The sequence below is a fragment of the Colias croceus genome, chromosome 6, assembly GCF_905220415.1.
Source record: "Colias croceus chromosome 6, ilColCroc2.1".
In the NCBI taxonomy this organism is placed as follows: Eukaryota; Metazoa; Arthropoda; class Insecta; order Lepidoptera; family Pieridae; genus Colias; species Colias croceus.
The window spans coordinates 1468872-1496064 of record NC_059542.1 but is presented as its reverse complement, the minus strand read 5'-3'; the positions used below and the strand labels follow the sequence as shown (position 1 = coordinate 1496064).

General features: G+C 32.8%; 1 protein-coding gene and 1 long non-coding RNA gene across 2 annotated transcripts in view; one reads left to right on the top strand and one right to left on the bottom strand.

The window, feature by feature from the left end:
• The window catches only part of LOC123692325, a 98422-nt gene that overhangs the window by 68787 nt on the left and 2442 nt on the right, over positions 1-27193 (top strand). The window contains exons 4-6 of the mRNA XM_045637063.1: positions 22362-22440; positions 23091-23259; positions 26475-26819. Of these exons, the coding sequence (XP_045493019.1) occupies positions 22362-22440; positions 23091-23259; positions 26475-26819 (593 nt within the window). The remainder of the gene's footprint in view (positions 1-22361; positions 22441-23090; positions 23260-26474; positions 26820-27193) is intronic.
• LOC123692339 lies at positions 1205-18888 on the bottom strand. Its single transcript, XR_006751517.1, has 3 exons — positions 18749-18888; positions 8371-8373; positions 1205-1215 (listed from the first exon to the last, which is right to left on the bottom strand). It is a non-coding gene; the product is annotated as an uncharacterized LOC123692339 (long non-coding RNA).

The following is a 27193-nucleotide window of genomic DNA, read 5'->3' as shown; positions in this document are numbered from 1 at the left end:
AACGCTACCTTGGAAGAAGTATTTAGAAGCTTAGTACCTCGCTGGCAGGAAATAGGCTTTAAAATTGGTGAGCATCGGTTAACAAATCTTCGCTTTGCTGATGATATTGTCCTCTTTTCCTCTACATCCTCAGAATTACAAACGATGCTCGAAGACCTGAGCGATGCAAGCCTTAGGGTTGGACTTACGATGAACATGACCAAAACAAAGATAATGACTAATAGCACCAAAACCACCATCATTGTCGAGGGTGGGTCAGTTGCATATGTCGATGAGTATACCTATCTTGGCCAAATAGTTTCTTTCCAAGCAAGACAGGATAAAGAAATTGGTAAACGTATTGAGAACGCTTGGAGAAGCTTTTGGTCGATGAAAGAACTGATGAAAGGAAAGATGCCTCTTTCACTAAAGCGAAGACTCATGGACATGTGCATCTTACCCATCCTCACCTACGGTGCACAGACTTGGTCATTGACTGATCGCCAAAAGTTCGCACTTGGGGTTTGCCAAAGATCGATGGAGCGCAGTATTTTGGGCGTAAAACTTACGGATCGCGTCCAAAATGAGATACTGCGCTCAAAAACACAGATAATCGATGTAGCTCATAAAGCTGCTGAGCTGAAATGGAACTGGGCTGGCCATGTTTGCCGACTGTCGGAGGAGTTGTGGGCAAAAATTACCACTTTGTGGATCCCCAACAAGGACAAAAGGCTGCGCGGCAGGCCCAGGACAAGATGGCGGGACGAGCTTGATTCCCATTTAGCAGATTGGAGCAAAATTGCCCAAAATAGGGAGAAATGGATTGAGGGAAGAGAGGCCTTTGCTCAGCAGTGGGACAGCCATGGCTCATAATAAATAAATAAATAAATAATATTGAAACTCGGCAATTCTAACTTATTATTGTTAACAGTCCGCTGCAGCTTCACAAGGGTTCAATAAAAGGCAGTGCATGCTAATTCAGGCTAGAGAAGTTTGTGTATTTCAGTCAATATAGCTCTTAATAAATCCAGAGTGCGTAGAAAACTGTAGCTTTGATTTTATATATTGCCTCTCTTACGTTGTCGTGCATTGTCTCTCTTACTGCTTTTGTTTCTAATTCTATAGTGTCTGTCCATGCCCTTATCTTTTCCGTTCTCAAAGCTATAGCAATAATTCATGATTGCATATAAGTAACGGAGCGTGTAGTGAAATTTTATGATACATAAAATAATACAGCTCTGGCTCATTACTCAATATCACGTAAGATGCAAATATTAGCCCGCGACAACATCGTGGACATTGTTTGGGAGTTAAGTCATAGGATATACAGATTTTTAGATCTTTACCTTCTGAAATATTTAAAAGAACGACCTAATGAGCAAGATTTTTATTCAAAAGCTTATGTGTATGTGTAAACATTAGCATTATGAATCATAATAATAGTTGATGGATGTTTGACCCGAGGTAAATTTGGTGGTAAATTTATATTAATATTATTTATCTAGGTGGAATGAGTGTATCAGATTATATTAAAATCGGCCTTTCGAACTTTTTTCAATAAACCGCAAATTCCTATATCTTGGCCGATACTAACCACCGTTCTTAGAAGACGCCCTCATCGTGCCAGCACGTGGAATGAATTATAGCATTGGCAATGTTTGAGATGTCAGAATTCCCAGCACTCGTAACGTATCACCCACTGCGCATTCACGACACATGCACCACAGCTTGTACTACAATTTCTTCTACATCTCCTTTAATATACGCCGCGTATGCACTTTTCGCACAGTGTGTAAGAAAAACTAGATTCCTGTGTAAATTTGCGCGCGCTTGGCACTCGGAACATGTATGAAAGTTAAGACTATTAGGTCAAGTGTATTGTTGGAATGAGCCCTAGTGTTCTTATTATTTCCAATATTCAAGGTCGCTGTTGTTTTTCTTTAATTGAGAGTTTTTTTTTTAGTTTGAAATTTTTAATTAAAAAACTCACTCAAACATAAAAAGAACTAAGTATTTTATTCTGGACAATTTAATTAAAATATCTGCTCTCAATTAATGGATACAAAATTATTGCCAATCTCTAAGATCTGTTACTGCAAAGGTTTCTTTCAAAAAGCTGAAAGTGCGTTTTTCCAATAACATGAATTCGCATAACCAAGCGAATTCTTTTCTTTCTTTCTCATCTTCCATTATTCAATACCTACATTATTATTTAAAACGAACAAAACCTTAAATAAAATTTACTGTCTTTTACCAATTGAAGGCGTTTTTTACTTTTACACCAAATAATCAGAAGGGCATTCCCAAGTAGCAACAAATTAAGATGGTATTGAGACTCATAACGCATATTCCAATTTACATGACAGTTGACGGGCGCCATAAATTAATTAGCGATCAAATTGCTCTTCAAGTTTTTTAATTGAGGCGTGTCGCTTCTGTCAGCGGTGCTTTAACTTTCGACAAATTAAGATGAATCTTGATGTAACTCGTAATTAGTAAATTCTTTAAGAACTTCAGATTAATGGGTCGTTAATTAATGACATTATAACATAAAGCAAGCTTTTTGCGCCAGCTGATTAACTTGTGAATTAACTCAAGCTCAATTATATATCAGTAGTTAAACATAGGTATCGTCTGTCATTAGCATTATACATGAATTGTCTTACCTATAGAGGCTAAGAAATAGAAATAAAATTATACGAGTAATTTTATTTCCATATCCTATCATCAAATTAAAACAATAGGTATCTACTACTAGGTTAAGACTTCCTAGGAATTAAATTTATAATTTACCACATTATAATTAACAATAATCGCTTTAAATATACAATATTAGGTAAAGCTTTATCTAATGCATTACTACTTACGGATAAAAGCTGTATTGAATAGCTTGTCACAAGTCACAAGCTCTTATGACAAGACAAGACAGCACAATGGTGAACATATCGTATTATACCAAGCCTAGATTTGATACGTTTATTTTGTAGAGAATTAATAACGAAGTCGAATTTGGAAAGTTACATTGGTGTAACTTTAGAGTAAACTAGAACTATATTAGAGAACATTCAAATCACGCTTGATTCCTTCATAAAGATACTAGAGCGATCTGTCTGTAAATATCGCCTAATTGTTAAAAGACACATCCTTCAATGCATGGTGTAGGCACAGTTGACAGATTGTGGTGTAGGTAAATAGCTATAGTAGTAATAGATGGTGCATAAATCTTGGTTTCACAATTTCAGTAAAGCCCAATTATTTTTAATCCGCTATAAACGAAAGTAAAAGAATTTCACCTTATCCATCAAGGATGGCGAGTCAATTATAAGCTGAAGTTCCCATTAAAAAAACGTCCATAAATATTCAATATACCGAATAAATAACATAAGCGGAGCCATTTAAGGTTACCGTGAAAACCTTTTAAGTGTTGTTAATCTTGTTTCACGGCCATGAGAATACTGAATGATTTCTTCATATTATTATCTGCGATCGATTTTCGATCGTGTGTTAAAATTTGGCAAGTCCCAGGCGCCAGATCGATGACTATTTCATTAGTTCTTTTATGCTCAATTTGGCCGAACCCTCGTGATTATCATAATCAGCATCACGGTATTAAGTAGGCTTATTTAGGATACTTTTTAAGTGGTAGGTATTTTTTGTCGAAAATTGATTTAATCTGGTTCCATCAGGTTTATGAATCAATAGTATGTAAATTATCTTGATATTTTGAACATCTCAATAATTGGCAGCGATTTTAAAATGTGATAAATTATCTAAAACAGTGATCTACATTTTATCATCCCCAAATAAATAAACGTTTAAGTTTATTTACTTATTTAAAGTATAAATAGTGCAGACAAAATATAAAAAAAATTAGGTAAGTTTCGCACTGACGAATATCTGATGAAACTATAAATGTTTGAGCAAAAGTCTTAATTGAAACCTATAATTAGAATGGTAATGAAGTTGCAAAGGCGTAAAGCGCAAAAAGCTTTTGCCATAGATAAGATAATTACTACTTTACTTACACTATAAAAACTGATACACGAAGTCAAACTATACTCTTCAACTAACCATATAAAATAATTATCACATATATAAGTACACAATGTATTAATAAATTCAAAAGATTATTTTTTTTTTTTAATCTTTTTTTATTTGGGGATTTTTGTCCTAAAGGACGATGACAATCCCATCGTACCTTATACAAATATTTAACAATGAACTATATAAACTATATTTTAAATTTAAAGTTAAATAGCATTCTAGCTGCATCAGAGTGTGGTGCAGCTAGAATGCTATGATAAACACCGACATTCATAAAATTTATTTTAAATTTTGTTATCAAGTCCTTTCTTTTAACATCATTCCGAACACATTCCATGAGGAAGTGTCAAAAGATTATGAAATAACCTTTGCAAGAATGCAATTAATCTATAATTTCAAGGTTCATATAAAATAATGACGTCATATTCCTCGTCACCGCGCGAAGTGTTGGTGTTAAGTAACCATGCGTTCAATGGGCAGCCAGCGAGAGCAATGTCAAGTGACGGTGTAAGTTACAAACTCACAGATTTCAAATACTTCCAATAATTAGTAGGGAATAAATAGTAATTTAAATGAAGTTGTGAATTAGTTCGACTCTTGTTCGACTCTACATAACATTGATGATATTATCCAAGGACTTCCAAAGAGTGGCAAGAACATTTGGGAAAAACATCGCTCCTGACTGACCAGACTTAACGTCTAACGATATCCCTTTTTTGTATTAGCTATAAGCAAACAATAATTACAAAACAAAAAATATTCTAAACGTGTTAGCCCTAACCATTAGTCAAATCCAACAATTATCCAGAATCTTATCCCTCATTGGAAATCATAAACTATGATGTATATCACACACATGTCTACGACAGTGATTACGTCTTACACAATACACTACTGTTTTACCACAAGCTCATTACTTGACCCAGTACAGTTTAGCGGCGATTAGGCGCCGCAGTTGACGCCATCGTTTGTATACTCAAACTATTTGTAATAATAAATAGGGCGTGTCACGTAAGGTTATAACGTGACAGGTCTAGGCCACCTAATAAAATATGACGGGAACATTCCCGATTGACCCAATTGAGACTGCGATTATATTTATTCATAGGTTAATTGACGGAATATTAAGGTCCAATCAATATATTATGCTTATATAAATGGTCGTGGGATAAAAAACTCTTAAATACGTACCTACCTTCAAGTGACAATTTAACATCTTTAGCTTTGTTAAAATCATTTTATTCGTAAGTTGTCAATGAGTTGGGTCATTTTGGTTTACCTGCATATTTTATTTCTTTTTTTATATGGAATTATTCCATTCTATAATTTATAATAGAATGCAAAATATATTCATTTATATGTAGCAAAGTAAATGGCTATCCCCTTTAATTATGATAATGTATTATTAATTAGTTGGATTCAAAAAACAAGAGATTTGTACTTTTATTTGACGGTTGCATATTTATAAGTTGGCAAATCACAGTTATTTAAATTACAATATTTAGCTTGTTCTTATCAGTTATTAAGCTTAATAGGCGAAGGTTAAAACAAAAACTTCAGACGCGATGCAAATAAGTTTGAAACCGGTTGATTGAACGAAGTAATTATGATTTTTTGTTTATAACCAAGCGGGTTATTGACCCGTTAGACTATTATTATAGATAGGGAGGCGAGGTAGCTAAATGGCGTAATTCAACGGCGTCGTCGAGACTTATCAAAATCGAAAGAGAAAATAATTTCGAAAAGAAAAGCTTCTATGGTAAAAACCATTTTAGCGGTGGGTTTGGCGTGTACGGATTTTCAAAAATGTAAAAAAAAAACAGTTACTTGGGCATTCTCGAGCGCGTCAGATATTCATACTACGTATGCCTCAAGTGCCTCTGATAACAACGGTATACTAATCTGCCGGTTTGCGTGGTGGGGCTAGGCATATAAATTCGTCAAAAATGCACAAAAAAAAAATTTACTCGAGCGCGTCAGATTTTCGGATGGGGTGTTAATTAGGCCCCAAGAAATCTCCCCTTAAAAAAACTGACGATTACGGCATGACGATAAGTTACGATGAATTTTTGAAAATGCAGAAAAAAAAAGTCCTTTTGAAATACTCGAGCGCGTCAGATTTTCATAGGGGAGGTTTATCTAGGTATCCTGAAAGCATATTTTCTTAATCTGATAAAAATGTTGGTGGGTTCTCTTAATCTGACCGAAAAAGGTTTGTGGGTTTCTTTTTTTTAATCATCGTTATTTCATATCAATTTTTCTTACCACCCTCAGTTTTCGAGATATACTCAAAAAACCGGGAGTTTGAGTTTTTATGATGCTTCAAGTAAAAAAAAATTAAACTTTGGACAAAAATGAAAAGAGACCTTTTTTGTAAAATAAAATTACCTTTTTTGCTTATTTAAACTTTTTTTTTTGAAAAAGTAAAGTTCGCGACTTATATACTGCAACGCGTTTTTCGGAAGATGAAATGGCTCCTCCAGACTTCCGGTCATGCGGAAACCGGCAGATTTTGTGTTTTTGGTAAGTTTTAGATTATATTCTTCAAAATTAAAATAAAAAAAATCGCGCTCGAGAATGCCGGGTTAACGTTTTTTTTTTACAAGTTTGCGACCCTATAACTCGGCGGCGTCAAGGACTTATGGTCAGATTAATTAAATTTAGTCTTAAAACACTAAAATCAACTCCCAATATCTTAATCTGACGCGCTCGAGTATTTCAGACTATCGATTTTTTTTTACTAATCTGATCGTCTATCCTAGGCGCGCGTCACTACATATAGAGCTAAATAGTGAAAAAGTTTGTTCTATTAGGTCTAAGGTATCTCTCATATCTTAAACTGCCACGCTCGAGTATTGCAGAAAATTCCCCTCTTCGCCTCCCTATCTATTACGGTCATTATATAATACTATGATTGATTGACTTTGACGTGCATGTAGGTGTTAAATGGTGGATTACATTAAATTTACTGATAACGGAATCAGTAGCTTTTAGGGTAGTAGATTAATCTGTAATATATAATTAAGTAATAGATATTTTATATATGCTCTTTAAAAGAAACTACTAAAGTCTACCATCGTCGTTTGAAATGAAAAAAATGGTTTCAACTTATGAAACCTAAAAAACTAATAGAAGTTTTCTTAAAAATAGTAAAGAAAACTTCTTAGTCACGCGTGTAATATAGATATGGAAAATCGCAAAATTCCGATACAACCGTCGTCCAATAATAGCTTAATATATTTACAATGATACACCCGTCTACCGCTGAAAGAAATGCTCCAACTGAATAACCTAGTTGGCACGGAATATTTAGCACAAAAATTATAATCGTATAATTTAAAATTTCCCACGCTCGATGTAATATAAACAGTGTGGAAATATATCCGCTTCATATTTTTACAATGATTCGATGAAGAGAGTTGGTATTTTCACACCTAAATCTTAGATGTTCACTTCCTATTTTAAGAAGGTACGTAATTATTATATTTAGGATTTCTATAAATTTTGTGATTAGTATGAAGAATAATTTGCAATAGAAATATCTCAAGTTATAGGTGAGCTTTGAACTTTGGCGGGCATGTAGAAATTTATTTATCTGTCTAGTCACTGCTGCTCCAATCAGCGAAACAAGAAAACTGGGAACGTAATATTATTTATAGTGTTGTTTATCTATTATCTATAAGCGTGGCATGGAATCACACATAATTATTCTTAATATTTAGCGCAATAAACTATACATACTCTAAGCCTGTTTCTGTAATCCCTTTTGGTCTATTTGTATAAGCTAGTTTTGTATTGGTATATTTATAGAACAATCTTTATGGACTACGTTATCCGATTCAATAGTACGTAGACCTAAAACAAATGGAATATTTCCATTTACAAGAATAGCATATCGATAAATTCGTCAATAGGAAACGTAATTCATTCAACGTCGTTCGCATAAACATGAATGCCGGAACAGAGAAGGAATGAAAATATTTGTACCACTGAAAATGTCACCACGATAAACAATGGTTACTTCCATAAAGTAAAATGTCCTTTCTCTCACATTTTGCATTGCGCAATCTTAAATTATCTGCTATTTTAGAAAATCAAACCTACATTTTTAGACAATTTATATAATTTAAAGTCACTGCCATACTCTTTACTTTCATACCATTTTGAATTGTCTTGGAAAATTTAATTTTGTGTATTTTGCTTTTTGTATGATGTATTCTTACTATGAAAAAGAAATTAATGGATAAAAAGAGCTTTTATTTTATCGAAAGCGTGACTTATCAACAAAATGACACTCAAAGATGAAACTCAAAGAATGAGTGAGGAAGGTAAAGCTTATAAATCCACTATCTCCTACGCCTACGGGTCAGATAAACCTTCCATTATCAGTGCTAATTTACTGATTTGATACTGGCAAAAATAACATTTGATTTAGGCTTTTTCTGTACAACATAATATGCTATATATTATTATTATCTGTTGTTACTCATCAAACTAAAACTTTTTGTTTGAGTGCACGTCGTAACCTCAGTTATTTAAAAAAACTGGATAGTATTCAGGGCCGGATCTACCCATGGGCTTTATGGGCTGCAGCCCAGGGCCCCGAGGTTAAAAGGGCCCCCTTACTCCGATAAAACCAATGGGCGATAATTAAAAAAAAATCTGTTGTCGGTTTTCGAAAAAAAAAAATGATTAAAATCGCATACCTACTTCAATAAAAACAGTGCAAAAACAGTGTAACATTTATGGCTATTAAAATATATAATAAAATACCGGACAATTTCAAGGAACTACCAGTAAATCTTTTCAAAAATAAACTGACGAACTGGTTAATGGTAAAACAATTTTATGACATTGAAGAATTTATGACTTTGAAGTAGTGTAAACTGAATTGTGTGTGATAAGTGAAGTGTGTAGTGATATAATCGTGTAAATCGTAGTGCGTTCGCGTAATTGTGAAAATTGAATTGTGTGTACATTTAAATAATTAAACTAATCAACTTTCTTTTTTAATATTTGCACACCCAATAAATGGGTAGAATGTATTAGCCACATAATATTGTAATGAAAACATCTATAATTTGTAACTACATTCTTGCAAATAAATATAATTTGAATTTGAATTTGAATTTGAATAACTTTTGCTAACATGTAAAAGGATGTGCAAACATCTTCTTCATCTTTTGTTGATTTTCAGCTTTTAGAAAATAAATCTCATTTATTGAAACTATTTGGTTATTTTATATGGTGGACGTTTAATTAGAAACAGTAACACAATGAAGTAGTCATCAAGTTTATTTAACATTTGTGTATTAACGTTTTGGAGATAAATCACTATTTCATATGTAATAGAACACCCGTTTATGTAGTTTTATACGAAATTGCTTAATTTTAATCAAACATTAGCTTAAATTAATAAAATTAAACAACATTAAGTGCAGTCTGATTTCCGAGTATTTTCAGTCGGGACAACAAATTAAAAACAGCATGGTTCGAGTGTTCTAAAGTCAAAATCTATTAAAAAGTCGTTAATATTTTTTTCTTCTACAAATATTTGCACCATTTTTTTAACATTATATCTAAAAGTTTCTGAAAATTAATTAACTTTGCACCAAAATGGATAAAAGTAAGATTTGTGACCCATCAACAAGAAAAATAATTTTAAGTTTACACTTTGACAAAAACTGGAGTTACACGAAAATTGCAAATCATTTAGAGTGTTCGATAAAAAGATATTCAATGCTATAGTTTATTTCAAAGAGCATGCAGGTACTTCTGATTAAGTGCCTAGAAAAGCTCGACCATGAAAAACTACTGCTCGCGAGGATAGGCAAATTCTTCTTCTTCTTCATTTAAGGGTTCCAATTCTATTAGGAAATATGTTTTTGCAAACGTGTGACAATCTCATACAGTCTAAGCCACGACGTTGTAAAGCCGTTGTTGTCTATAAAGATTATAACAATCTCAAAACAACCCTATACATGTTTCCTCCGCAATGCTCAACTGTTTATTTATTATCTAAGGTATGGTTTACTGGACGACGCGCGTATCCTTTGCCATCAGAATTGATTAAATTAATTTGTTTCGTCCCAAAATAAAACTTTTTCACTGGCGGACTGTCCACAAGCAATATTTCTTAGTAAATGCATATCGTCATTCCCTGTACTGCCTAATAAGAAGCTGTACTTTCCTGGCCACTTTCACAGACAATTTTGCCTCGACTTACCACCTGCAAATCGATCTCATCGACACAATGGCGTGGTTCATCTTCGGAAAAACCTAATTTTATAATAGAATTTGAGCCTTTAAATGCCAAAAGAATCATCTGCCTATCCTCATGAGCAGTGATTTTTCATGGTCAAGCTTTTCTAGACACTTGATCAGAAGTACCATGCTTTTTGAAATAGACTGTAACATTGAATATCTTTTTATCGAACACTAAATGATTTGCAATTTTCTTGTAACTCCAGCTTTTGTCAAAATGTAAACTTAAGAGTATTTTTCTTGTTGATGGGTCACAAATCTTACTTTTACCCATTTTTAAAGAAAAAAGAAGAAAGAAAGAAACATTTATTTAACTCCACAATACTTATACAATGTACACAATACAATTTAAATTAACAATGAAAACACAGATAACAAACAATTTCAAACAAATAAAAAACAAGTAAACAATTAAAATAACGATAGGTAACAATCTTATTAGTACAGAAAAAAAAAAATAATAAATAATAATAAAAATTAATGTGAGAAACAGTAAGTGGAGCCAAACCAGGTAGCCACTCAGTATATGTTGCAACACAGTTGCAACACTGATTTTCAGTGGCCCCTCTTTTATTGCAAAGTTAATTAATTTTCAGAAACTTTTAGATAGAATGTTTAAAAAATGGTGCAAATATTTGTAGAAGAAAAAAAATATTAACGAAATTTTAATAGGTTTTGACTTTAGAACACTCGAACCATGCTGTTTCTAATTTGTTGTCCAGACTGAAAATACTCGGAAATTAGACTACACTTAAAGTTGTTAAATTTTATTAATTTAAGCTAACGTTTGATTAAAATTAAGCAATTTCTTATAAAGCTAGATAAACGGATGTTCTATTACATAATATGAAATAATGCTTAATCTCTAATACGTTATTATACACAAATGTCAAATGAATTTGATGACTACTTCATTGTGTTACGTGTTTCTAATTATACGTCCACCACTGTAGGTACCTTCCTATATAAAAGAACCAAATAGTTTCGCGGGGCGCAGCTAGTTTATGTATAATGCGCCCCGCGATTTCACCCACGTGGCTTAGATCCTGTTGGTCTTAGCCATTTTTTTAATCGGACCAGTAGTTCCTGAGATTAACGCGTTCAAACAAACATACAAACTCTTCAGCTTTATAATATTAAGTAATAAGTATAGATATTATATATTCATGACTTTATTTCATATATTACAAAAATATAACTTAAAAAGTACCGGAGAAATTAGCACTAGATTGTCATCCGACTTAGTCTTAGAGCATTAATTAACCAACGACTTGCAGTTGGCAACGCGCTTAAAGAAGTTTCACTTCAAAAATGCACTTTTTACTCTTTTTAGAGGGCTATATAATATATATATATATATATAGGCTTATTTTAAAGCCATGTTTTTTTACCAAACCGTTTCGAAAAAACTTGTTTTTTTCGATAAATTAATATTTATTTGTACTCGTTTATTCAAATACTTTTTTTTATTAATACAGATTTATTATAACTATCAACGTACTATTAAAAATTTATATACTTATAAACATTTGTGATTTTTTAACGAAATGCGTTATTCGGTTATTAAGAAGTGTTTTAACTCTTATGTACGAGCCCGAACGAGTTATGGCCCAGTCATGTAAGGTTAAATTAGGTAAGAATCTCGAAATTCGAGACACCCAGCAGTAAATCTGTAAATACTTGTATATTGACACCCTAAAAGTTATCTCAAAATCTACATATGGTAGGGTGTAAGGAACTACAAGGTCACAAAAAATATCTCATTTCTTATGGGTTTTTTGCTATTTGTATTTATTATCAATATTGTAGAATATAAAATTCTCCACAAATTTTGTTTAAAAAATTTTGTATACGGTGAACCGTTTTCGAGATAGAGGGTGGAGAGCGCGCGGTCACAGCATCACTTCATCGACATTTCAACCGTGTATATTATAAGTTCACTTTGTTTGTCACTTTGTTTGTCCGCGATAGACTACTGAACTAATGAAACGATTTAAAATCAAATTTGATTATGTTAAAATAACAAAATTGCGAAAGTAAGTAGTTAGGTATTAAGAAAATATGAACATTTCCAAAAAAAAGGCCCCTGGGTAGTTTCAGCCCAGGGCCCCACAAGTACACGGTCCGGCCCTGATAGTATTTTAATGAGGGAGATTTAGCATCACACTGCGACAATTAAATGCGGAGCATGAAAATCGTTGCAAAATTAAAAAAAAAAATACCATACCATGAGAGCACACAAAATCGTGTGTATCAGCAAGTATTCGATATACTTCAGGCGTTAATAGGGGCTAGCGACCTTGGCGACGATTTACTAGGCGGAATCGGGGGACCGGCGCGAATCTATCGTAGTAAAAGTACTTATAAAAATTATTTAAAAATATATTTGGATATTGAATCAAAATTTAAAACAACCATACCCTGTGTTTCAATTTCATAAACACACTGTAAAAACACTACAATAATTTACATTATATTGACTTAGCATTTTGGTTTAATGTACAAAAATCGACCTCAGTTCATGATTTTTTTCCAAAAAACCTGATTGTAAAATAAACAAATTAAAACAACCATGCCCTTTATCATATTCAAAACTATAATATACATTTTTTTTTAGGTATGTACATAAAGAATCTAAGAAGAAAAACGGTTATAACTAGAGTTAATTTTCGGTATCAAAAGGGGATTCTACCCGATTCAGGCCTTCATATTCATGATCATCATCATCAGCCCATGTACGTTCCCACTGCTGTGACACGGACCTCCTAAGATGGTACAGGCCAGGCGTTCTTATTATGTTCGTGTAATTGAAAGAAACTAAACAATCTCAACGGCGTCGCAAGCACCATTTTATTCGCTATAAATACACGGCCATCTTCGCCATTATAAATTATTTGGAACCACTGTCTTGACGTTAATGTAGCCATCTGTCTTAAGGGCTACGGTAGGGTTTTATAAACTCGTTAATAGATTTTCAGTCCATTCATCACTGGTATACACTTCGCGGAATTGCACGGTTACTAGAAATTCTTTATATGCAGCTTGTTGCTCATAACGCTGCAGGTTTGGACTGAAACTGAAAATTGAACTTTAATGTCGTAAACGCTCGGGGTTTTGACTTTACATAAATGATAGCAATAAAGCATAAAAACAGCTTTAAAGGTGGCTTATGCCTTTAATAATATACTTAACTTATTATAATATTAACTCAGATTTTTAAACAATTATATTTATTTTATTGTGAACTTTTAAATAAAATTACAATGTTACAAACTACATCTATCTACATAGAATTTTGCTTAACTAATATTTGAACATCATTGTTACATAATACTAAAAACAGGTACATACAAAAAATAACACATGCAATCCAAATTTACTCACAGGTTATATTTACACAATATTGTTTTTACAGATGTAACGTAGTTATATTTTCTCTCTGGCGATAGATTCCTAATAAAAATAGACGCGCTGGAGAATTTATATCATGTTTAATGTTCCAAACGATAAAACTACACAAAACTATTTAAAACTAATTTATTGATACACGCTGTATTTTATAACTTAAACATTTGAGAGTTCGGTGAATATACGACGTTATAAACATAAAAAGTGGCGAAAAGAATTAAGAAAATGATCTCCTCTGGTCCAAGGATCCCACAAGTGATATATGGCGAACATATTGCTAATGTTAGGAAAATCAAAGAGAATTATCAGCGAAAAGACTTTGAAAAGCTTTGTTCACGTAACAACGAAAGTGATGCAAAACGTCTTGAATTATTATCGTTTCAAAGAAGTGTAATTGTAAAAAATTGTAACATTGCGAATCCGTTTTGCTCTGATATATTTTTATCTGCTTATTGGAAAATATTCTTTGTGAACATGAATTGCATTTATTCTGACGTGTAAATGTGGATATTATATTTTTATTAATTTCGATGAATGATTGATTACAATTGTTTTATTGGCGAGGCTCCAATCACGTTTTTATATTAAAGGAAACTAACAGATGTATGATGGTTACTGGATAGCAACAAATACCACTATGTATTTGTATTGATGTGTGAAATTTATCGCTCACATCGTGATGTATTTGAGATTCTTTCTCACAGTATTTAATAAAGATTCATGTCAACTGCTATCTGTAATTTATATGAAAATTATTTGATTTTTGTAATAATCGCCATCAACTAATTTCTTGTCCCCACCGCAGACTTTATATTATTATAAAAAATATACACGATGTATAGTGTGTGCAGTAAATTTAACAAATGTGACTATGAATTTATATTTTTTGGTTTTTATGGCATTCAAATGCTTTATAAATATAAATTTATAAAGAATAGAAAAAATTCGACCACGAGGCGGGACTCGAATGGCGATGGCGCGAAGGATGCGGGTTCGAGTCCCGCCTCATGATCGAATTTTTTCTATTCTTTATAAATTTATAAATGTGACTATTTTTATTATGTATATAAATGTATGCCTTGATCTGTCTTATTAAAATATCAATTTAATAATAGATAAAACATTCATATAAAAGTAAAAATTCCCATGTATATGTAAAACTAAAATACCTAATCTAATTTTTTTATTATCTATAATGATATCGGTCAAACTGCTAATAAAATAGTGTAAAATAGTGAAAATATGCATATGCACACACAGAAGAAACAGACTTGTTTTACAGACATAATATTTAGGAATAAAAAAAAACATAGGTACTTAAAAAAATACTGGAGTCTATTAAAATAACAGTGCTTAACAATATTGTCTGAATCCGATAAGCCAAAAATAAACATTAACTTCCAGTGACAAGCTCAACTAAAACTACCTCTTTTCAAAAACCTGGTTACTGAAAAATGAAATATTTAATTAATTATATTTTATATCTTAACTATTATAAAGCTGAATTTATATTTTTCGGTTTTTATGGCATTCAAATGCTTTTTATAAATATAAATTTATAAAGAATAGAAAAAATTCGATCACGATTTTTTCTATTCTTTATAAATTTATATTATAAAGCTGTAGACTGTAGAGTTTGTTTGTTTGTTTGCTTGAACGCGCTAATCAATCTTCGGGGCACAGACAGCTATTTAAATAAAACGTATATTTTATATACGTATTTTTATTAATTAATTTAATTGACAATTTTAAACAACCATCACTTATTTATAATACAAAAATATCATATAATTCTTCGTTAACCTTGCGTTCCAAGATTGTTATCAACTGTGATCATAAGGGATCATAAACCATTCGCAATGATAAGCCTTCCCAGAATATCTTATTACGATTTACTATACAGATTTATATGAAAACCTCCGCGTAATCATTATATAAAAGTTATGACTCTTATACTTACATTAATAAAATATGTAGTAGTCCATTTGTTATTAGCTTTATCATGACTAGGAATTCAGAATCTCAGAGGTGATGTGTTTTTATGCATTAACATACAAATATCTTGTACAGTTAACACCAGTTCATTCCTAGGACATAAAATCGAATCGAGGCTACCTAGGTGCTTAACCTTTTTAAATTAATTTAGTGCAATAGTTTTCTAAAATTCTAGAACAAACGACCACAATAGATGTGTCAGTTATGATTCACGGTCGTAAGCCTGAGAATGCTTTGTAAGTTGAAAAGTGGGTTAATAACATAATTTCCTGTATTTTACGGCTCAATAAAATTATATATAGTTTGTTTAATGATATCATTCTAATGAAGCATTAATCATTATCTATTGATCTATGTCATTTGTGAGTTAATCTTTATCCATATACGGTATGATTGCGCCAGTGAAATTGTAGTTTTATTTATATTCGTACACAAGCTCTGAGAAAAGTTGAAAGTTTACAAACAGTCAGAAACATGTAAACATTAAAAAATTTAGATAAGTCGTAAAGCGTTGGCCTGGGAAAAATTTGTGATGAATGATTAAGACACAATCATCACACACACAATCATCGATACGTCCAAACATTTAAACACCCACGATTATAGTTACGTAGGAAGTGTCAAATTAAAATAGCTGGCAGTTTCTAAGAAAAATAAAATACTGTCTCTACGTACTCGTTTTTATTTGAAAAAGTATCTTATAAATAATTCTGGAATCGCATGTTCCAACCAATATCGGTTATTGGTTTCTAAGAAGCAAATTGGGACAATTGCTAATGAAACCCCGCTTGATGACGTCACAAGTGTACTTGTGAATGTTAATGACATTTGAGATGTCGTGATAGGCTTCCAGTGATATTGAGTGAACGGAAAACGGCAAAATGATATAGGCATTGTGTAAAAGGCTACAATAGATATTAAAATGAGTATTTTTCGAAACACTAACAGAAAGCTGAAAGATTCGTCAAGGTTAATTATTTATTAACTAGATTTCCGCCCGCGGTTTCGCCCGCGTTTGCAAAGGAAAACCCGCATAGTTCCGGGTTATGGGATTTCCGGGATAAAAACTATCCTATGTGTTAATCCAAGTTACCCTCTATATGTGTGCTAAATTTCATTGTAATCGGTTCAGTAGTTTTTACGTGAAAGAGTAGGTAACAAACATCCATACATCCATACATCCATACTTACAAACTTTTGCCTTTATAATATATATTAGATATTATAGGTTATTGCAAATTGATTTATCATTTAATAGAAATATAATCGAGGTGTTTTTAATAGAAGCTTTTTTTGCGTCTTAATACAAACCCTTGAAAACCAACGCTAGGAGCGTGGAGCGACGTTCAACCTTCGCACATAACATCTGCTTAGTTCTTTTGAAAAATACAGTGAATTACATACAAGATATTTAGTTTATAACTGAAAGAGCAATTTTAAAAATGTTTATTATCAATTTTTTTGTTTCTCAAAAAGCATTTAGCTACATCAAAGGCAATCGAATGCAATACTTCAATTAAGAGATACAAAAATGTTCCTCTTTCACCATTCAATCAAGTCTTTTAATAATTTATCGGTTATTTCCATGACGAAATCAGAGCTGAATGCTTTTAAATGATTGTATTGTATGAGCTTTCGTTATGAGCTATACTTACATTGTATTATATGGATTCTTAAAATATTTATGTGTCGTTAAAAACACCGACACTGATTTCTCTGGTACATTGTTGTAACTGTTTTTACTGTTTAAACACACAAATAAATCAACTATGCGCTTTCACTGGTAATAACTCATTTGTTAATAGTTTAAAAAGAGGTCGGAAAGCTATTAAGTTTTTTAAATGTAATGTTAAGCATATTTAGTTGGATTTAGCGGACTCGCTTTTCGCGATTGGTTTATTTAGGTATAAGAATAACCGGAATAGTTATTTATCGATAAAAACGGAATTTTTAGAAATTCTATGTTATGCTCTAATGTATGAATTGTTTATTCGTTTTTTTTTTCTGTACATCTGAACCGAAATATTTTCTCAATGAGTAACGCAATATTGAACTTGATGACAACAAACAAATATTTGTTATAGTAACCTATTAAAAGATAACTAGGCCGTCGGCTATACGTCAGTCTGATCAAACACCCTGACACCTCAAGGTATCTCACTTTTTAGCTAAAAATAATAAATCTTAACTTTTTGCTATATAAACAAATGGAATAATAAACTAAAGTACCTAAATAAGCTAACGTAGTAAACATACTTATTTTGATTCAAACCGACTGAAACTGTAAAAACCCATTTCATGTTTTGTGCAGACAAAATATTTTAATTAAGTCTGCTTACCTTGAATAGTGTAAATTTTAAATGATACACATAAAATCTTAGAATGAATTGACTTATGTTTGAAGCACAAATATAATATAAGCCACAATGACCTATTATACTAGTAGACGCGGCATACGCCAACATCATTGCACTAAAAAACAGCGTAATTAATACATACCTACTTACTAACGCATTATCACCAATACAGTTGTTCTCTCTTTCACTCTCACGCACGAGACATAATACATGTCTCACTCATGTACTTCGTAATAACAACTGCCGATTAAAATACAAAAAGAACGTCCAGCCACGACGCTGAATGGTGCGTGACTAAGTGAAACTCGGGCACTTACCTGAGTTTTTTCTTGCCAAAATAGAGAGCGGGTAACGTATCTAGCTCTTTTATATATCATAGATAAGCCAGTAGTCGTGTAAATCCAAGAAGAGAATTTCATAACCAGATGCACCAATTGCTTATGAAATTGGTTGCTAGGACGAAAAATAGAATATCCTTTTTCAGATCATTGTTTCTCAAATAACTATAATAAACTCAAAACTCAAACTCAAACTCAAACTCAAACATTTATTTATTCAATTAGACTACTATTTAGTAGCACTTTCGAATCGTCATTACATAAGTATTTTTAACATTTACCACCGATTCGGAAAGCAGTATCTATGGAGAAGAATCGGCAAGAAACTCCATGGTTGCTCTTTTAAAATCATGTCAATATTACATAAGGTAAAAGCACCTAATACGGAGGTATTTCGCAACATTTGAAAGTAAGTATCAAAAATAAGCATTTGTAAGTCTTTCTAAAGGTGCCAAACCACTTCATCGTTAAAAGTGGAACTTAAATTTTTTATTGCTGTTGAGTCTATGTTTGTTTTCATGATATTTCTCATTTTAAAAAAATATTTAAATAGTCATGTCGATTTTCCCTAATACGGAGGTATGATTTTGGTCAGAGCCTTATACTGCGGTAGGCGGCTCCTAATACGGAGGGTCAGATATTATATACATTGAAGTTCCGTACAAATAATATTTGTTAAATATTTGTTAAATAATGTCAGTAAAGTAAATTGTAAGTTTTTTATTCATTAACCATTGGTTTGATTACGTTGATTCACTTTTAATGTGTTTCATTTATGCTTTTAGTTTTATCGAAAAAAAAAACACGAATATCAAATAAGAATCCACAAAAAAAGACACAAAACTTCTTATTTATTTACGCAACCCTAAATCTGATAATTTTAAGTTCTATGAAATAGGGCCGTAATAGGAGATCATATATAACCTAATACAGAGTTACCTGGAAATATCTACCACCGTAATAGGAAAACTACTCGTGTTTTTAATAATCCTAATTCTGACCCATCAAAAATTCGATAAACAAGAGAATGTAAATGCTTAATCAAATGATAACAGTTTTTTGGCTCAGATGTGTAAAACTCAAATCAACAGTTATACAAAATAAATGATTTGTGATACATTAAAATACACCTTCCTATTTTTACCCCTTCTAAGAAACAAACATTTTGTACTCAACCATTTTCATATTTAACTGGATTTCTAATTAAGAAAACATACCGCAGAATATGGTTTCTAATTTATCAGATTAATAATTATTCCAACTAATCTTGGAATTAATTCAATAAGTAAATAAAATGAAAGTTATAAACAATTAAACATGCCCAGTATTTTTCCTATTTCGGAGTTATGCCACCGTATTAGGATTAATCTATAAAATTTGTATCGTATTACGGCGGTATTTTATTTCTTATTTTTTGGGTAGAAAATGACTTACAAATATGAAACAAACTATTTAAATAGTGAGTGTAATAGTAGGAAAATGCAATAAACAATACATATACAAACTTGAACGGCTTTTTAATACGAAAAACTTAGTTTATAAATATTAGTGTACTTACTTTTGTTGTTTCGCGTTTGTATGGAAACACCTCTCATGTCGATGCCGTTACACAGATTGATTGATCTTCTTGTGTTGTCTATGAGCTATACTTGCAAACGTTAGTTAAGTCATGGAGTAATAAATTTGGAATAAATAGCTTACGTTTTGGTGTACTTAAAATTTATAAAACATGAATAAAACTCGAAAATAGAAATACCACCGTATTAGGAAGCGATTTTGACTACCGCCGTATTAGGAGCCTTTACCTTAATATGTAACTTATATCTAACTTATACATAATATATCATAATATGCCAAAGAACTGTCCTGTGGTTTTTACGCGACAACCCTCCATGGGTCTTTATCGTCCATATATTCCTGAATACTGTAGTACGCTCTCTGAACTAGTACATTTTTTATATAAGTTTTAAATTTAGAACTACTAAACTTTTTAATATTGAGAGGAATTCTATTGTATAAGCGTATACCTTGACCCATAAATGAATTTTTAACTTTAGCTAATCGGAAAAATGGCATTTCAATTCTATTCCTGTTCCTTGTGCCATAATCGTGTCTATCTCCTACTCTTGTGTGTAAGTCGGCGTTTTTGTGAACATGCAAAATATTATTAAATATATACTGTGATGGTACAGTAAGGATACCAGTATTCTTAAAATGATCTCTTAGTGAGTCCCGAGCACGTAAATTATATATAGAGCGAATGGCTCTTTTCTGTAAGATAAATATAGTTTCTATATCTGCAGCCTTGCCCCACAGTAGAATTCCATAGGACATAATGCCATGAAAGTAGCTGAAATAAACCAATCGAGCCGTATCTTCATCGGTGAGATGCCTTATTTTTCGGACTGCATATGCAGCTGAACTGAGCTTACCTGCAGCGGTGTTGACATGGGCTCCCCACTGTAGTTTCTCATCCAATGTTAACCCTAGAAATACAGTAGACTCAGTAGGATGCAATACCTCCCCGTTCAAGGTAATATCTCTGTTCAACTTTTTTACATTAGGAAGTAAAAATTCAACACAAGTGGTTTTTTTGGCATTTAATAATAAATTATTGGCAGTAAACCATTCAGATATGTGTAAAAGAGCACTGTTCACATCATTTAACATTTGACTTAAGGAGTCTATCTTCTCCTTAAGTTCAGTTGTTTCTACATCATACAAGATTTTATAATATTCTAGATCCCTATGATATTTATCTAACTCCTGAACAAGGTTTTTGTTGTCTTTCTCTAGTTGAACTATATTTTTTAAAGAACTCTTTCTAACAATAGATTGCGTGCGCTTGATGAACTTACTTAATCTAAGATATTTTTTTAACTTCTTATGCGAAGAGAAATTGATTTTTTTAAAGTTTATAGAGCCACTTAACTGTCCACATTCAATTAATTCATCATGAAGACTACTTGGTGTGTTGCATTGCCGCTTGGGATTGTCCTCTTGCACTTCCATTAAGCTACATTCCAACTCAGCGATACGGCTAAGAGCTTTCTCATGGTCACTAGAGCACTGCTGGAAGCTGTCCACAACGTCTTGTAGGGTTTTGCACTTGTCTTCACTATGAATGTATTTCATGTGTAGTTCAGCCAGCTCGGCCTTTAGAAGAGAGTTCCTTTTTATAATTTCTTGAATCTCTAATTCACTTTCATCCCGCTCTTGTATGAGTTTTCCACATAAAGATTGTGAAGCTTTTAAATCATGGAGTGTAGCTTTTAATTTATTCTCCATGTCTTTAGCTACTGCCTTGCGGGTCAGCATGTTGTACTTTTAAGTTGCTGAAACAGATGAATAGAAATGTATGAGATAATTATTCCTGAATACTATTATGATAGAACTCAATGTTGATATGAAGTGATTAACGGTATGATGTAGTAAAGAGTAAAGAATAATATTGTCTGGGGCGATAAGTTTTTGTCTTCTAAATTGCTTTCAACTTGTCAAGCAAAGTGAGACGGTAACTTTTATGCCAATGTATTTATTGTGACGTAGCTCATTAAATATGAGCGGTGTTAGTATTACAAATGAATGTAGGTGTCGTTTATAATTATTAACAATGAAATTTTAAAACTAGTACTCCCCTGGTTTATTTGAGAAGATGTTTGAATTCGGAAAACCGTTGACACGTTGACCTCCGCGTTATACAAAACGTTGCGTAGATCACATAAAAGGTGTGTTTCACAATTATTTTCACTTTTTAATCAATAAAATAGTTAATAATTACTAATATTTACTATTTTAGCAATAATTAATTAATTTTAAAATTTAAAATCTAACATGATGTTAACTCCGCTGTCATTATACTACTATACTGTATATTCTAATATCTTCTTATAATAAAATAAAATCATATTCTTATAATAAAAACACACATCTATAATTAAATCTTGTTTTATTTAAAATCATCGTTTCTTTACAGGATCGTGACAGCAATCTCTCAGTGCCAGCTCGATGGGAGGACAGGAATCTGCGAAACTACCTCAATAGGCCTGCAGTTGGTAAGTTATTTTATTCACAAATATATATTACTAGCTGCGTTCCGCGATTACACCCGCGTGACTCCGCTTCTGTTGGTCTTAGCGTGGTGATACATATTTAGTTTATTTTAGCTTCCTCGATGACTGGGCTATCTAACACCGAAATAATTTTTCAAATCGGATCAGTATTTTCTGAGATTAGCGCATTCAAACAAACTCTGCAACACTTTCTTTTACTTTAACTAGACCTTTAAAAGTCTTTACTATCTTTAAGTAGACTGAAAAAGTTGACTTTTATTTTTCGACCTAATCGTGACAAATCTTAAATGGGTCATAGTTATCAATAACGATAGATAACGTGGTGACGTGACATGAGCTTGAAAATTATGCATAAAGCTAAGATCTAGTCACAGTTGCGCTAGACATAAATCAAATCATGTCTCGGACATTAACGATTTAATCTGCAACATGCACCCCTGTACCCTTAAGATTTATACATATTGCACCTTAAAGCCCAAATCAAGTCTACTCCAACTTCACGAGGTTCTATAATATGTATAAAGATCAGAGATTGATATAATATTGTATATACTTCCTAAATTGAGATGACCTACTCCCAACTCAATCATTATAAATATGAGCTTCTATTCATAGTCAACTAAAATTTCCAGAGAAGGCCAGTAGATGGATCGGCGGTATATACGACTACAGTACTCGCGCGTGGAAGTGGGGGGGCGAGTTACGGGACATGCACTATCAGTCCTTCAGCAAGATGAAGAAGATGACTCCCGATGAGCTGAAGTGGCACTGTATTGCTATGTCACCGGAAATCATGTATAGGTGAGGAACAAATTGATTTTACTAGCTAGATATGTACTATTTTATTTATGTTGCTTTTCGTATACAAGATTATGGACTTTAACTGTAGGATTTAGTCAATTTTCAGTGTGATCTAATTTACAAATTCTTCAGCGTAATCTTTTCATGGTTGCAGTCGTCAGAAGCATGTAGTTGTAACTTTGACAGATTAAAGTGAAGTCCCGTGTCCCCGTAGTGGGGTAAGGGGCAGATGCATTATGCATACATCTGTTTCACTGATCGATTTTCTTTAGGGACAAATAGATAGGTGATCAGCCTTCTGTGTCCTACCAGACCGAGACATTTTTTTCTTCTTCGTCTCCACCGGGAATCGAACCCAGGACCCCTCGGTTCTACGCTCACGCGTCAACCACAGTACCAAGGAGGCGGTCAACGGCCAACTTTGTCAGATTAATGGCGAATATTATTGTTAAGAGAGTTCATTAGGTCACATATGGCTCGTGTTAAGTTTGTCATATTTCAAGCGATATGTTAACTTTATTATTTTGATGCCTGGCCTACCTATACTTGGCCAATATAAAACAAAAACTGTAACAGTTTTGAATTTTAAACACTATTCGCGGGGGAGAATGTTCACAGCTATAATCAAATGTCCCCTCATAACATTTGCAACGTTATAAACATTATATTTACACTCACATGGTAAGTAAACAGTAATTGTGCGGTCTGACCGGGTGTGCAAGACAAATGTGCGCGATAGAAACGTACTGGGGAACCAAGGTCGGAGGGGAGCGAATGACACACGCACATGAAACTCAACGATTTTAGAAATTCCTGGAATTTGATTTACGCGAGTGAGATTTTTGAACTGAAGTAAGCGTATAATTAATGAAACAGTGTGAACATTATTTTGTGAATTGATTTGTTTGCACCGTCGTTTCCGTGAAAATATAAACCAGTAGTTATAAAAAATAGTAGGATTTTTTAATATAAAAATGTGCTTATTAAAAAGAACGTACTTATAACAATAACATATAAATGAACTTGATATGATTGTTGTTTATAAAAGTGTCAGTAATAAACAATAAAAAATGTTAAACCCATGTAACCGTTATATTTTAATACGGAATATCTCCTTCATTCAGATTCTAAATGAAAGGAAGAAAGAAAGAAACGTTTATTCAATGACACAATGAAAATATAACGTAAAGTGACATGTCCCTTCCCCCTACGATATAGGCTCATTATCAGCCGGAAAAAATAATAGACTTAATTAAGAAGAAACGTAAACGATTAATGGAGGCCGCTGGAGTGTAGCCAAGCGCACCGGATCGTGCCAAGAATATTTTTAATTGAAACATTAGGTTCTGACAAAAAATTAAAAACACATGAAGGGAGTCAATAAGCATTTAACTGGAAACAGATATATGTCAAGGGCGATTATGAATGTGGGATGAAGGTAAAATGACGTATCAATTTCAATTTACTTGGGCTTTATAAGCGTTCCCACAATTGGAGAATAATTCAATTATGATACTACTACTACATGATACTACTACGTACGTAATTAGACTTCAAAAAGAAAACCACTTCTTTACCAATTGCTCTAACTGAAAACTCCTTGCCTTGGTAATTGGTATATCGCGCCGGTAAAAACTATACACAGCCAGAAAAGAACAGGCAGATCTGGTCACTTATTTCCCTTAAAACATCAATTATAGACAAATATTGAGTGAAACTATGTATAGATATTTTTCTACTTATGTTTATATAGTCACATAAAACAAAATAACATGCGACACGTCTGTTATTGAACTAAATTGATTCGCGGGTCAATCAGATACATTCCATTAACACCAGCTCAATTCCGCAGCCATTCATCTGCGCAAACGTTTCCTCTCATTATTCTTCATTGTTCACTTCAGAGATAGCGAAGTAGATTGCAATTTTGAATACGTAGTAGTTTTAGAACTAATCTTGTTACTTAACAATGTATACTTATATACTTATACATGGGGCTAAAGAACTACCATATTGAAAGATTTAATTTCATTCAGTGTAATTTATAACTGTAAATTAAATAGTCTATAAAATTTAATAAATAATAAATTGAAATGGATTTACCTATTTCGTGGAACACTACTACCAGCTGGTGGCTTAAATCCACGCATTTGTGTGTGATCCAATGATAAATTTTTCATGATAATATTTATAAAAAAAGTATATCATAAATTTTTCCTGGTAACAAAATGTATTTACCTATTTACCGAATAAAGTAATAGGTACATAATAAATGGTTGAAATTGTCCTTCTTTATAACACATGCTTTGTACATAACAACATGTTTCATCACCTTTCTTTACCACCCGTATAAACTTATTAGTTATGCCATTTAAAGCAGAAGCTGATTTAGGACACAATAATTATGATTAAAGATAGCACTAAATTGGTACTTACTTTCGCTTTTCAAATGGGCTGACATCACCGATATATGAAACTATGTAATTATAACAGAGCACTGTAAATACTTATACTAATTCCAACAATAAATCAGCTTGTAGGTGGGAAGAGAAGGGTGTGTAGAATTTATCATCAAATTCAAGGGCGTTTATTAGTGTATCTTTTTCATTTTCATTCTTAATTAAAGCAAATTTTTGGTGAATATAAGAATAATGTGTAGTAAATGTTGCTTTGCGGAATAGTTTTGTGAGGATAGCCATATATTCTATCTAGTCCTACAGTCACCAGAACCACAGATACTACTTTCTCACAAACCAAATTAAGACCTCGAAATCTAAACCACCGTTACAGCGCTCCGCAAAATATCCGAATTTCCCAGCATGCACGACATTTGCATAAACAATGCAGCATCTACCATTTTAATCGGTGGTCGGTACTTTGAATGCAACCACTCGTGTGGTCCTTGCGAGTTGCGATGCGCTACGTGCGTTTATAATGAACGTTTAATGTTACGTGACGACAATAAAAATGCAATTTTGTACTTGAAAGTTGGAGTAGACGCTGTTGGAGACAGATACGATTAACAGGGTTATATATAAATGGTATATTTTGCTCATTTCATACATAGTCAGTAAGGATTGACTTCAATGGCGATTTCCAAACTACACATAGAGATTAACACCACTACTCTTCCATCCTTTAATTTCAATCATCTGATTAGTCCTTTTAATTAACTTAATGTATTTAGTCTTCTAATAAAATCATTAATTTTCCAGATGGGCCGCACGCAACTGTTTTGAACCGCGTCAATACATCTGTCAGACGAAACTCAAGAAGGTTCCAAAGTCGAAGCTCAAAGACCTGCGTCGTAGATACTCGAGGATGGGCAAGATCAACGAGATAACCGCTCCAAGCGTCAGCAGAGAGGTCGATGACCCTCGTATTAATGACGTCACCAGCAATCCTATTCAGAACCCGAAATCTTATGATCTGCGACCAAGTCCTTTACAGCGAATGCCCAAAGAAAAGAGGAACCAACAGAGAAACGATGTGAGGCCGAATGAGTTGAGGAAGCGATCCAGGCCTAACGCGCAAAGACGATTGACAAGACCATTCCCAGGGTACGTATTTTCAAGTTCATTTTAATACTTTAATAATTATACTACCAAATCCGTAGTATTTCTAAATTCCAGATGTCACTTTTTTTGGTTAATTCTATTTTTTGAACGCGTTAATCTCAGCAACTACTGGTCCGATTTGAAAAATTCTTTCGGTGTTAGATAGCCGCGGAGCAATGCGGGTAAAACCGCAGAGCACAGCTAGTACTCTAATAATTCGCCACGATAGTTCGCAGGATAGATTCGCCAGGATAGTTTGCAGGATAGTGTCTGTTCTCGTGGAATCCGTTATCTATCCTCTCTATGTTAGAGGCAGACAGATAGATCTACAGACGGACAGACAGAGTTACATTTGTACTTATAATATTATTAGTGGG